This window comes from Ahaetulla prasina, chromosome 4, assembly GCF_028640845.1.
Source record: "Ahaetulla prasina isolate Xishuangbanna chromosome 4, ASM2864084v1, whole genome shotgun sequence".
In the NCBI taxonomy this organism is placed as follows: Eukaryota; Metazoa; Chordata; class Lepidosauria; order Squamata; family Colubridae; genus Ahaetulla; species Ahaetulla prasina.
The window spans coordinates 55,616,112-55,630,507 of record NC_080542.1 but is presented as its reverse complement, the minus strand read 5'-3'; the positions used below and the strand labels follow the sequence as shown (position 1 = coordinate 55,630,507).

At 40.8% G+C, this 14,396-nt stretch overlaps 1 protein-coding gene across 4 annotated transcripts in view; it reads left to right on the top strand.

The window, feature by feature from the left end:
• Positions 1 to 14,396, top strand: part of TMEM98 (transmembrane protein 98) — a 101,344-nt gene that overhangs the window by 36,126 nt on the left and 50,822 nt on the right. For 3 of the 4 annotated variants that reach the window (XM_058179531.1, XM_058179532.1, XM_058179530.1), the window contains exons 3-4: positions 13,348 to 13,770; positions 14,076 to 14,252. In XM_058179531.1, coding sequence (XP_058035514.1) covers positions 13,348 to 13,770; positions 14,076 to 14,252 — 600 coding nt within the window. Of the gene's footprint in view, positions 1 to 3,790; positions 3,928 to 13,347; positions 13,771 to 14,075; positions 14,253 to 14,396 lie in introns of those variants that run through there. The other variant, XM_058179533.1, reaches the window with a different exon arrangement.

Genomic DNA, 14,396 nt, shown 5'->3' with positions numbered 1-14,396 from the left:
TTCAAACCTGCAGTAAAACTCATTCAGGTCATCTGTCAGTTGTTGATTACCTTCAGCCTGGGAAGGAGGTTTTCCATAGCCGGTGATATTTTTAAGAGTTTTCCACATGTTTGCTGGTTCATTTGCTGAAAACTGATTCTTTAGCTATAATGCTCAGGGATATTGTCAGATTGCAAAATTCATGTTTGGTTGAGTTTCAACCTTCTGACCCTGGTGTGAGGATCTTGCATTATCATCAAGCGCCCTGGGATAGTATGAAGAATTCACAGTGCTTTCTATGGTTGGGACCTGCCCTGATGCATCAAAGCAAATCCAAGCCATAACATTCCCACCACCTTGCTTTACAGTTTGCATCAGGTTCTTCTGGTAAAATTATGGTTGCTTTATTCTGCTTTTGCTATCAATTTCACCAGAAGAACCTGTTGCAAACTGTAAAGCAAGGTGGTGGGAATGTTATGGTTTGGGGTTGCTTTGATGCATCAGGGCAGGTCCCAACCATAGAAAGCACTGTGAATTCTTCATAGTACCCCAGTGGGCTTGAGGATAATGCAAGATCCTCACATCATGGCCAGAAAGTTGAAACTCAGCCAAACATGGACCTTGCAATGTGAAATATCCCTAAGCATTATAGTAAATCCATCAAAAATGGCTGAAAAGCAAGAAATGGAGGGTTTAGAAAGGCCAACCTGTATCCAGGCTTTGGCTATATATAAAACTCATGCCCAATGCTCTTGCCTCTTATTTTTCCCCACAACAATAGCCCTGTGACTGCTTCAGTCACCTAGCCAGCTTTCATGGCTAAAGGAGGCTTATGCATTCTCAGTCTCTTGGTTTCTAGGCCAACACCATAACATTTTAAATGAAGAAATGTAGTCTTTAGGTTTCCCCACCCCCCCAATACATCTTCTGGTACTGTGACCAAACAATTATCTTTGCCTTATTTATCCAGATTATATTGTTCCAGAAGTCTTTGTCTAGATTTTCATGAGCAAACTTTAGATTTACTCTGATGTTCTGGACAACAAAGGTTTCCTCCTGGCATAACTTTGGATTTAATTTGTGCAGCGCTCTCTATTGGTAGAATCATTTACCTTCACAGCAATGGTGTTGAGATTTACCTGTTTATATAATGAAATTTTTGGGATCTTGGAATTTCTTTCTGCATTTTGCACTCTACTCTTGAGCCGAACTTGTTGGGATGGCCTGTCCTAAGTAGGTTGGCAGTTGTTGGAAATCTCCTCAACTTGTGCAGTGATTGGTGTCTAGTTGTTTGGTATTTTTTTAAAAGTCCTACCCAGGTTTATAGGCATCCATAACCCACTTTCTGAAGACCCTAAAGAGCATTTTCAATCTAAGCATAGTGATAACACCCAATACAACAGCAAAGAGTACTCAAACTAAATACCTGGGATTTGAATAAGACAATTTTCTCCCAGATCCTTTCTATTCTCATTGTTGGCACCTGATCTGGTGGCATCTGATTCTAATTTTACGTATTTGAGATATCTGTAGTGATAACTATATTTAATGTATCTTTTCCATCTGCAAATTTTGCTTTTATGTTTATTTAAATTATACAATTATCACATGTAAATGTTGCATGATATGTTATACCAGTATACCCAGGGGTGAAATGTAAAATTTGTTACTACCAGTTCTGTGGGTATGGCTTGGTGGTGGTGGTGGTGTAATGTGACTGGGTGGGCATGGCCAACTGTTTTTTTTTACTTTTAAAAACATTTTTTCAAAAAGCATTTGGTCAAAGAGGTTGTAAAAAATTCTTTTAAAAGCCTCTGATGATCCCAGTTGAGCCACATGATCATCAGAGGCTTTTTTTTTTACTTTTAAAAGCATTTTTTGGCGAAAGAAAAAATGCTTTTAAAAGTAAAAAAAAACCCTCTGATGATCGCGCAGCTCAGCTGGGCATGGGGGGGCATGGATTTTTACTACTGGTTCTCCAAACCACCCGCCACCATCACTACTGGATCAGGCGATCCGGTCACAACCAGGAGCACTTCACCCCTGAGTATACCTCTTAATCAGTATTGTGGAAATGAAGATCAAATACATGTAGGTTAAAATGTATTGTAAAAGTTCTTTAAACAATGGGATGTACTTACTTTTTCATGTAACTGTATATGAAATAGATTCTCACTTGCCTTATCCAGCCAGAGCTGAGTTTCTAGCAAGATGCCCTTGCTTCATGATTTCATTTCTTACACATTTTGTCTGGTAAACTACATCCATGGTTTTGAATATTGCTGCACTTTCTACACCCATATCAAGTCAACAATAATACACTTTTGGGAGAAGACCTGATATTTAAGCAAATCTTTAAAAAACAAAAATATCTTAATTTAGACATTTTTGTTGCACTTCTTTCTTTTCCCATTCATTCCTTCAATGCCAATCTTAGGAAAAATCTAAAATAGCAAAGTCACATTTGACATTTGATCATCATCATCATCACCATCATGTCACAGTTTTCTCCTTTTTTATAGTCTCTGTGTCTTAAAGCAATGAGCCCAGTTTGCCTGTTGGAAGAACTGGTCTTGTTGTACAATCACAATGTAAAAGTACATGTCCTAGTGGACAACCATTTAAATATGAGCCAGCATTGTGCAGCAGCTGCCAAAAAAGCCAACACAATTCTGGGCTGCATAAACAGAGGGATAGAATCAAGATCATGTGAAGTGTTAATACCACTTTATAATGCCTTAGTAAGGCCACACTTGGAATATTGCATTCAGTTTTGGTCGCCACAATGTAAAAAGGATGTTGAGACTCTAGAAAGAGTGCAGAGTACAGCAGTAAAGATGATTAGGGGACTGGAGGCTAAAACATATGAAGAACGGTTGCAGGAACTCGGTATGCCTAGTTTAATGAAAAGAAGGACTAGGGGAGACATGATAGCAGTGTTCCAATATCTCAGGGGTTGCCACAAAGAAGAGAGAGTCAAACTATTCTCCAAAGCACTTGAGGGAAGAACAAGAAGCAATGGGTGGAAACTAATCAAGGAGAGAAACAACCTAGAACTAAGGAGAAATTTCCTGACAGTTAGAACAATTAATCAGTGAAACAACTTGCCTGCAGAAGTTGTAAATGCTCCAAAACTGGAAATTTTTAAGAAAATGTTGGATAGCCATTTGTCTGAAATGGTGTAGGGTTTCCTGCCTCGGCAGGGGGTTGGACTAGAAGACCTCCAAGGTCCCTTCCAACTCTGATATTATTATTATTATTATTTAGCCAACATATCTCTTCCCATCAGCTCTTAAAGCCTGATAAGCCATCTCTGGATTTCTATCAGTACTTGGGTTTTAAGAACTATACTATCCATAATTGTCTCTTAGTCCTCTGGCTTTGCCCCCCTTTTTATCCTGCAAAATAGTTTTTGTTTCTGGCTTTTGGAAGTAAAAAATAATCTCAAAGCCTACTATAGCTTGCATTGCCTGGTTCACTGAATAATTGTAACCTACCTTCATTCAATTAAAATTTAGGCAAAGGGCTCCCTCATTTAAAAAAATGTTGAGTTTTTGATATTATGACACATAGGTAGGCTTTTCTTTTATTCCTATTAGTGTAGAGAAAGAGGAAGGGATTTTAGTGAGCTACTACAAAATGCTAGAAAAGAACATTAGATATAACTCATTACCGCAGTAACCATTTTATCCCACAAACCCCAACAGGAAGCATGTGAAAAGCAGAGGGCTGAGTTCTTGTTTTGCACTTTATGTTGTGTTGCTTTCTGTCTCTTGATTGGCCTGTGGTTGAGAAAGCAATTTTTCCCCCCACTCTGCCATTTTCCTTCCGTTAAGGCACTGCTTCTAAGCTTTAGACGGATCTTCTTGGGTTGTATTAACAATGGGTGACTGGATTCCTAGCTCACTTTCCTGGCATAAATCATCCCGGACATCAGACTCATCTGAGGTATGGAAATGGGAAGGGTAGGAGATTGCCCTTTAAGTCAAAAGATTTGACTTAAGCTTTGCTTGAAGACTGCCCAGAACCTATTGAGAGGGTTGGACCAGAAATGGATGGATAAATTCAAGCCAAATCTTAGTGAAGAAATATCATACTGCTTTCAAAATGCAAGTGTGTAGCAAAAACTTGCAAGAGTGAGTCTCAGTTTAACTCTCTAAATTCTTCTAATATATCTACTCAATTACTCATTGTCTACACACTGAATTTCTGCTTGTGAGATAGTTGTAACAAAACCAATGTTCTGTAAAAAATGGAGGTGAAGTATCTTAACTACAACTAAATATGCCACATAATAATTACAATGTTGATGAATTTACATGCTTCCTTGTAACATTTTGGTTCCCTATTTTCATTGCAACAATGTTAAACAGGTATTTTTGCTTCTTAAAGCTAATCTAATAAATGGCTATCATTACATCTTGGTAGCAGTAAAGTTCTTATATTAATTATGCACTGTGTAAATAAGCTTTTTCTTTGATAACCTGGAGTCTTTGGAAATAAAGTAGCTCATAAGCATTGTGAATAGATAAGCAACATAAAAATTGGTGGTCTCATGTGATGGGCTGTGAAAATAACCATGGGAGACAGGAGGAAGAGCCACAGCTTAGATAATTGCCTGAAAAATAGAGGAATGGAGTTGGAATAAGCCTCTCTCCTGCCCCGGAATTATCTGGAAAGAAAAAGTGGTTGTCTTTGCTAAATCCAGAAGGTGTTCCAATAGGAATGACTATTCTTAACTCTGTCATTCTAAAATGTGCAAATCAGAATGTACTATGATTTATTCTTATTGCCAGAGCCTACTTGAAACCAATAAACCAGAATAGAAATTGCTGGAACAGGATAGGCAATCCCTGATGTCCTTCAGATGTTTTGAACTAAGCCTCTATGATTACTAGTTAGAGTGACCATAGGTCAAAGATTATTAGTTTAAAACATGAAGAAGCTGGAAGTTTATGTGCTCCCTTACCTGATCATTGCATTCTGTCCTTAAAGAATATTGGCAAAAAGGAGAAAATTGGCATACAAAAGATAAAGGAGAAGGAATAGTTTAAGAGGCTAATGGTCTTTACAGGAAGTAAGAGAAGAAGCAGGTTAGTTATTTTGGGCTGTTGTTCTGTACAAATGAAGAAAAATGAACTCAAGGGGACACTGTTGAACAGTTATACGTAGCAATCACAAGTCTGTCTCTCCTGTGTAAAATATGGAGTCTTCCACTCTTCATGCCTTTCTGTCTGTAAATGTTTTTTCCCCACAACCCAGGTTTTAATGGTAATTCTAAGGGAGAGAAATACTGGCTATGAGCATGTGCAGAAAGAAAAGGAGAGAAAAGAATGAAATTAGAATGTAAGATTTCCTACTTTCACCACATGATCAAGTCTCTAAAGATTTGCCAAAACACTTATAAGATATGTACTCCTAATCTAGACTGGGTTTAAGCAGGAGAGGTTCTAAATATTGCCTCACTCACTCTGTGGCTGAAAACACTTAACCCAGTTTATTATTTTATTTGTTTTATTATTATCAACAGTTAGGTTGCCAAATATCCCTAATTCTTAGAACATACTCTTTTTCTGCCCTAACTTGGTCTTTCAGACCAGGAAGAAAAACTATCCTCTGAAATTGGAGAAAAAAGCAGCAGGCAGCATTTAGTAAATAACATTTGGGGGAAAGATGCTACTTGACTTGCCTTCAGAAGTTGTGAATGCTCCAACACTGGAAATTTTTAAGAAAATGTTGGATAACCATCTGACTGAGATGGTGTAGGGTTTCCTGCCTGGGCAGGGGGTTGGACTAGAAGGCCTCCAAGGTCCCTTCCAACTCTGATGTTATGTTATGTTATGTTATGTTATGTTATGTTATGTTATGTTATGTTATGTTATGTTATGTTATGTTATGTTATGTTATGTTATGTTATGTTACTCACTATTTCATGCTAAGATGATGATTGACCTGCTACAGCAAGTTGCACTACAAACTATGCCATTCTAATATACCATATTGTTCAAATCCAGCCTGTTTTTGAATGAATTGAATGAATGCAGTTTTCTTGACAAGATTTCAGAACTAGTTTGTTGTTATCTCCCTTCTAGAGCTGAGAGAAAATGGCCCAAGGACACTTAGTTAGCTTGTGCCTCAGACGCATGTTTTCTCAGTTTCTAGCCTGATGCCTTAACCACTGCACTAAACTGGCTTTTCATGCAGTACATAGGCAGGGATAAATGTCTGCACTTATCAAACAAATGCAACAGTCACATGATTTGTAGTATATCCTCTTCTGTCCATGTCCACCTTTGGAATGAGATCCTCTCTGACAGATTTTCATAGAAGCAGTAGGTACTATATCTGGGGAAATGTTTCTATGTTCCCTTTCTCCTAACGCATGAAGATCTGAGGAGCCATAGAGCTGAGCATTCTGCTTCTCTGTGATAGGTTTTCCTTTGGCAGGCAACCCTATCTTGGTAGCACTGAATTGTTGAACAACTTGGAACTTTTTTTATCTCCTGTCCTCAATACTTACATGTCCAAGAATAAATCAGCAACTTCCTCAGTTCAAAGTCAGGTCAGAGTTTGTTGGCTTCCTTATTGCTGTTGAAAGTAATTTGTGTGTCCACTCTGTGTACCAATATAAAGGAGAATCGTATTATTTCTCTGCCCAATGTCCATATCAAACATTTCTAAGCCTTAAATTAATTCTCTAATATCCATGGCTTCATGGCTATCTTTGTTAATCTTGATTCACCACTTTCTTTTTCTTTAAAATCTGTCCTCTTTAGTATCTTTATTTCTATAGATTCCTTCTACTCGGTATTCTCTAAATTGCTAGATTACAATTTTCCTCATTCTCAGCCAGTAGTACAAATTGCCATACTGAGTAAAAATGGATAGGAGAAGAGTCATACATTCGGCTGAGGAAGACTATTCAAGATTGTAAGCAGGGGCTGATTTATATCATTGTTTGTTTGTTTGGTCTTCATTCTAATCCAGAACAAAAGTTAAACTGTGATTTCAGTTGAACCTCATCTGGGCAGTGTGGTTTATTTTTTTGTCCTAGTCTAAATCAAGGGTTTCCAACCTTGGCAACTTTTTTTTTTAATTTGAATTTATATAGAATTAGAATAGAATAGAATTTTTATTGACCAAGTGTGATTGGACACACAAGGAATTTGTCTTGGTGCATATGCTCTCAGTGTACATAAAAGAAAAGATACGTTCATCAAGGTACAACATTTACAACACAATTGATGGTCAATATATCAATATAAATCATAAGGATTGCCAGCAACAAGTTATAGTCTTACAGTCATAAGTGGAAAGAGATTGGTGATGGGAACTATGAGAAGGTTAATAGTAGTGCAGATTCAGTAAATAGTCTGACGGTGTTGAGGGAATTATTTGTTTAGCAGAGTGATGGCCTTCGGGAAAAAACTGTTCATGTGTCTAGTTGTTCTTTCCCCAGTCTTGTTGGAAAGCAGATGTGAAGCCTCTGGAATCTTGTTTTACTGTTCACTACTGCTCACTTTAGGGCAGTGATGGTGAAACTTTTCGGCACCGCGTGCCCAAACCAGAATGTGTGTGCCCATGTATGCACCACAACGCCGGAAACCATAAGACCAGTTGGTTGGCGCACACATATGCACGTGCATACGCATCAGCTAGCTGGTCTGTGGGTTTATGGCACTCCGCACGTGCACAGAACAGCGTGCCGGAAAACAAAAGAAAACAAAAGTGATGGGATGCCCACCCACAGAGCAGGCTCTGTGTGCTACCTCTGGCACATATGCCATAGGTTCATCATCACAGCTTTAGGGCTTCACTTATTCTATACCCTATCTCTATCATAGATAGAGAGTGATGCTGCCAGACTAAAAGTAGCTCTTGTGAGAAGATTCTATGGGTGATTATTGAGCCCCCTTCTCTTAGAGAGGTGGGCTATCATACTGTTGTTGAAATTGATTCTCATCCTGTGTTCTGTGTTAGAATCCTCTTAGAACAGCTCCTAGAATTGTTAATATTCTCAGGATTTAAATTGTCCTCTTAGCAGCCGGGTTCACTTGAGATACTTGAGGTCTGTTCTTGTGTCTAGTTGTTCTGGTGTGCAGTGCTCTATAGCGTCGTTTTGAGGGTAGGAGTTGAAACAGTTTATGTCCAGGATGCGAGGGGTCTGTAAATATGTTCACAGCCCTCTTCTTGATTCGTGCAGTATACAGGTCCTCAATGGAAGGCAGGTTGGTAGCAATTATTTTTTCTGCAGTTCTAATTATCCTCTGAAGTCTGTGTTTTTCTTGTTGGGTTGCAGAACCGAACTAGACAGTTATAGAGGTGCAAATGACAGACTCAATAATTCCTCTGTAGAACTGGATCAGCAGCTCCTTGGGCAGTTTGAGCTTACTGAGTTGGCGCAGAAAGAACATTCTTTGTTGTCCTTTTTTAATGATGTTTTTGATGTTAGCTGTCCATTTGAGATCTTGCGATATGATAGAACCCAGAAATTTGAAGGTTTCTACTGTTGATACTGTGTTGTCAAGTATTGTGAGAGGTGGAAGTATGGAAGGGTTTTCCTAAAGTCTACCACCATTTCTACGGTTTTGAGTGTGTTCAGTTCCAGATTGTTTTGGTTGCACCACAAGGCTAGTCTTTGACCTCTCGTCTATATGCGGATTCGTCATTGTCTCGAATGAGACCAATCACTGTTGTGTCATCTGCGAACTTCAGTAGCTTAACAGATGGATCATTGGAGATGCAGTCATTGGTATACAGAGAGAAGTGGGGAGAGCACACAGCCTTGGGGGGGCCCTGTGCTAATTGTACAGGTATTTGATGTGATCTTGCTTAGCTTCACCTGCTGCTTCCTGTTTGTTAGGAAGCTTGTGATCCACTTACAAGTCTGTTCCGGTACCTGTAGCTGGTTTAGCTTAGTTAGAAGAATGTCTGGAATGATGGTATTGAATGCTGAACTAAAGTCTACAAAAAGGACCCTTGCATAGGTCTTTGGAGACTCAAGATGCTGTAGGATGTAGTGCAGAGCCATATTAACAGCATCATCTGTTGATCTGTTTGCTCGGTATGCAAATTGCAAGGGGTCTAACAGCAGATCCGTGATGGTTTTCAAGTAGGAAAGCACTAGCCTTTCAAAGGTTTTCATGACTACAGATGTTAGAGCAACTGGTCTGTAATCATTCAGTTCCTTGGTGGTGGGCTTCTTCGGCACTGGGATGATGGTAGACCGTTTGAAGCAAGAAGGAACATAACACATCTCTAGTGATTTATTGAAAATATGGGTGAAGATGGGGGCCAATTGGTCAGCACAGACTATTAAGCAAGAAGGAGTTCTCCGAAGACTCAGGGCGGCTTACATTGTGTAAGGCAATAGTCTCATCCATTTGTATATTATTTATTTATTTATTTTATTTATTTTATTAAATTTTTATACCGCCCTTCTCCCGAAGGACTCAGGGCGGTGTATAGCCAAAATAAAACACAAAATATATACAAATTAAAACATTTAAAACCTAGCAAATTACAAAAAGGCTGATAATTAAAATTTAGTTTTAAAATTTTAGAAATATCAATAAAACCCCAAATTAAAATTTGACACTCTTATGCCAGTTCCGCTTGAATAAATAGGTGTGTTTTGAGCTCACGACGGAAGGTCCGAAGATCAGGCACTTGACGTAAGCCAGGGGGAAGTTCATTCCAGAGCGTCGGTGCCCCCACAGAGAAGGCCCTGCTCCTGGGGGCCGCCAGCCAACGCTGTTTGGAGGACGGCACCCTGAGGAGACCCTCTCTGTGAGAGTGTATGGGTCGGTGGGAGGCATAAGGTAACAGCAGGCGGTCTCGTAAGTACCCGGGTCCTAAGCCATGGAGCCCTTTAAAGGTGGTAACCAAAATCTTGAAGCGCACCCGGAAGGCCACAGGAAGCCAGTGCAGGCTACGGAGTAGTGGTGTTACGTGGGAGCCACGAGCGGCTCCCGTTACCACTCACGCAGCTGCATTCTGGACTAACTGTAGCCTCTGGGTGCACCTCAAGGGCAGCCCCATGTAGAGAGCATTGCAGTAATCCAACCTAGATGTAACCAGAGCGTGAGTGACCGTGCATAAGGCATCCCAGTCAAGGAAGGGACGCAACTGGCGGACCAAGCGAACTTGGTAAAAGGCCCTCCTGGAGACGGCCGCCAGATGTTCATCAAAGGACAGCCGTCCATCCAGGAGGATGCCCAAGTTGCGAACCACCTCCTTTGGGGCCACTAACTCGCCCCCAACAGTCAGCCGCGGATGCAGCTGACTGTACCGGGGTGCCGGCATCCACAGCCACTCCGTCTTGGAGGGATTGAGCTTGAGTCTGTTTCTCCCCATCCAGACCTGTATAGCTTCCAGACACCGGGACAGCACTTCGACCGCTTCGTTGGGGTGGTCCGGGGTGGAAAGGTACAGCTGAGTATCATCAGCGTACAGATGATAACTCACCCCGAAACCACTGATGACCTCACCCAGCGGCTTCATATAGATGTTGAACAGGGTAGGCGAGAGAATCGACCCCTGAGGCACCCCACAAGTGAGGTGCCTCGAGGACAACCTCTGCCCCCCCCCGTCAACACCGTCTGCGACCAGTCAGAGAGATAGGAGGAGAACCACCGATAAATGGTGCCTCCCAATCCCTCCAACCGGCGCAGCAGGATACCATGGTCGATGGTATCAAAAGCCGCTGAGAGGTCTAATAGGACCAAGGCAGAGGAGCAACCCCTATCCCTGGCCCTCCAGAGGTCATCCACCAACGCGACCAAAGCCGTCTCCGTGCTATAACCGGGTTGGAAACCGGACTGGAACGGGTCTAGATAGACATTTTCCTCCAGGTGCTGGGGGAGCTGCCATGCAACCACATTCCCGCCTGGACTATTGCAATGCTCTCTACATGGGGCTCCCCTTGAAGAGCACCCGGAGGCTCCAGTTAGTCCAGAACGCGGCCGCGCGGGTGATAGAGGGAGCACCACGTTGCTCCCATATAACACCTATCCTGCGCGGCCTGCACTGGCTACCGGTAGTCTTCCGGGTGCAATTCAAGGTTTTGGTTACCATCTTTAAAGCGCTCCATGGCTTAGGACCTTCGAGACCGCCTTCTGCCACCGATTGCCTCCCAACGACCTGTGCGCTCCCACAGAGTGGCCCTCCTCAGGGTGCCGTCGACCAAACAATGCAGGTTGGCGACCCCCAGGGGGAGGGCCTTCTCTGTGGCGGCACCAGCCCTGTGGAATGAGCTTCCTCCTGGATTACGACAACTCCCTGACCCCCGGACCTTCAGACGTGAACTGAAGACTCTATTATTTCAGCGCGCGGGACTAGCCTAAGAACAAAAATGTTTTAAACAAATTTTAATGGGGGTTTTATTGGTTCTTATTGTTTTAGTGATCAGGCCTTGATAATATTTAGTTTTAATCTGGGTTTTAAATGTCTATTTATTATATTGTTTTATATTGTTTTAATATGCCTGTGAACCGCCCTGAGTCCTATGGGAGATGGTGCGGTATATAAGTTTAATAAATAAATAAATAAATAAATAAATAAATAAATAAATAAATAAATAAATAAATAAATAAATAAATAAATACTCTCTACAACCTTCGCCACAAAGCGAAGGTTGGAGACTGGACGAAAATTTCCCAAAATAGCTGGGTCCAAGGAAGGCTTCTTGAGGAGGGGTCTCACCACCGCCTCTTTCAAGGCGGCGGGGAAAACCCCTTCCATCAAAGGCATTTATAATCCCCTGGAGCCAGCCTCGTGTCACTTCCTGAGCAGCCAGCACTAACCAGGAAGGACACGGGTCCAGTAAACATGTAGTTGCATGTAACCTCCCCAGCAACCTGTCCACGTCCTCGAGAGCCACAAAGTCAACTTGTATTGCCCCCCCAACAATCTGGGTCCTCATTTTACCTACCTTATAAAGGATGGAAGGCTGAGTCAACCTTGGGCCTGGTGGGACTCGAACCTGCAGTAATTGTAATTGCAGGCAGCTGTGTTAATAACAGACTGCATTAGCCTGTTGAGCCACAAGAGGCCCCTTAACAGAGCTGGCTAAGGAATTCTGGGAGTTGAAGTCCACAAGTCTTAAAGTTGCCAAGGTTGGAGACCCCTGGTCTAAATGGCAGAAAAATATTGAAAGGAAAAGGTTGGGATAAAAGACTTCTTCATGTAGCCAGTTAAGTGCTTTCTCATTTCTGACCAGAAAAATAATCTAAATTTCTATTTTCTCTTCTGTATCTCTCTTACATAATGGGTTGTCAATTATGGGAAGAGAAGTTCAGTGTATTTAAGAACTGGATTTGACAAGGTTGCCATAACACTGCAGTTGCTGTAGAAATATACACTTAGTAGATACATATGCAAGATAGAACAATAGAAATTTCAATTATAGCATCAAAATTGAGTTAAGATCATTTGAAAGGGAGAACTGAAGATCAGAGTTAAAAAGCATAATCCAGAGAAAATACTTTTTGTTCAACTTTTATTTTGGATTTCAAACTTTTTCTTTGCTATAGAGCTATAATATGCTTAATGTATAACTAATATTTACTGGAGTTTATCAGTAAGTCAGTTTGACTGTTTTAATAGAGTTGAAGACAGCAGGTGAGAAAACATTGCATCTTTGGCAAAACAATATGCTTGTTCATTGCTAAGTTCTGCACACCTAGGTACTGTTAAAAGACACAAGTACAAAGGTGAGAACAGGGAGGTTGGATGGAAAATACTCTGACATTATAGAAAATGTTAACTATCAATTTAAAGATCATCCAAGCCAAGGACAATTGTCATGGTAAAAATAAGAGAAGCTGGAAGAGATAAGCTGTAAATATTACTCTATTTTTGAAATGTAATGAGTCATCAAAAGGAACACTGACAGATTTGAAAAAGGGTACATTGCTGGTTTGATTTACTTTTGAGTATAAAACGGCAAAAACATTGGAGTGGACGTGTTTAATGAATTGTTTGCTTATTAATATAAAAAGTCAGGCCATTACGTCTCAAAATAATTGTTGTCGTGATATTTTCCAAAATTATTTCCACACAGAGTCTTGAGGATTTCTTTAATTTGTACAACTGTCTTTTGGAGCAGAAATACTGAGTATCGAAAAATTAAATTTTTGAATGTTTCCTTAACTTGTATATTATCTGATTTCTTTTGGTCTTTGTTATAGTTTATTTGTTTTTTTAATAGACTTTATTAGACTATTTTTAATTATTACATTTTAAAGTATGATTTCATAATCCTGGCTAGACAGGAATTATAGAAGTCTAGGCCATTCAGAGAGCTGGTTAAGGAATAGGTTTCATACAATGAGGTGGTTGGATTACTTTTCTTTCTTGTTTTTATAGCTGCTTGAAGATGAGGCCACAGATCCAGTATATGTGAACATACAAGAACTTCAGTTGGAGCACAATACTACCACTGCCAACGATTCCCAATCCCCATTCCAGCTGTGTCTCAGCAACCCTTTGAACGACTGGGAAATTCACACCGACACGGAAAGTGGTCATTTCTTCTATTACAATTCTGTGACTGGTCAGACAACTTGGGAGTCTCCCTTTGGAGCTTCCTTGGATAGTGTGAGTCTTTCCCACTCTCACTGTCCCAGCCCTGACTCATCTGCTGAGTGGAACCAATATATAGATAAGGCCAGTGGGCAAATATTTTTCTATAACGCAGCCACAGGTGAGACTTCGTGGGAGGCACCCCAAGAAATTTTCAATCCTCCAGAGATGTGGTCTGCATTTACTAAGAGATCTCCAGATCGAAGAGTAAGTGGATGAGAGGAGAAGTCTATTAAAAACATCAAATACAAAGAAAAATGATAAAATAATAAAGTAAAATAAAATATATTGTGGTGGGGATCAGGCCCACAATTCATAATTATAACTGGGCTAATACCTGGAGACGAAACAGATCTTCAGGGCCTTTTTAGAGTCCAGGAAGACTGGTGTCAATTGGATTTTGGGGTGGCTGTTCCATAATTCTCAAGCCTTGGGAAAAGAAATCTCTCAACTGTTTAAGGAAGAAGAAAAGTTGTTTGTGTATTGACCTCTTTTCTAATATTTTTTTTCAGCCACCAACTCCCGAAACTGACTACCCAAAACTTTCACCTCAAGAACTGTCTTCAAAGGAAGGTTATTCTCCAGATGGATCCTACAGGCAATTTGACTATGCTGGTATTCCTTCAGCAGACCAGGGTTGTGCTTCCCCTGGCACCTCGGAAACATCAATGTTTGATGTCCCAGGCATGGTAAGAATATCTTGGAAAGACTGGGAGTGGGGGCACAGAGGGAGACCCAAGGAAGAATTTCCAGACCATGAGAACTATTAAGCAATGGCCTGGCCTACTTGCTGGTATTGTGGATGCTCCATCGCTAGAGGTTTTCACACAAAA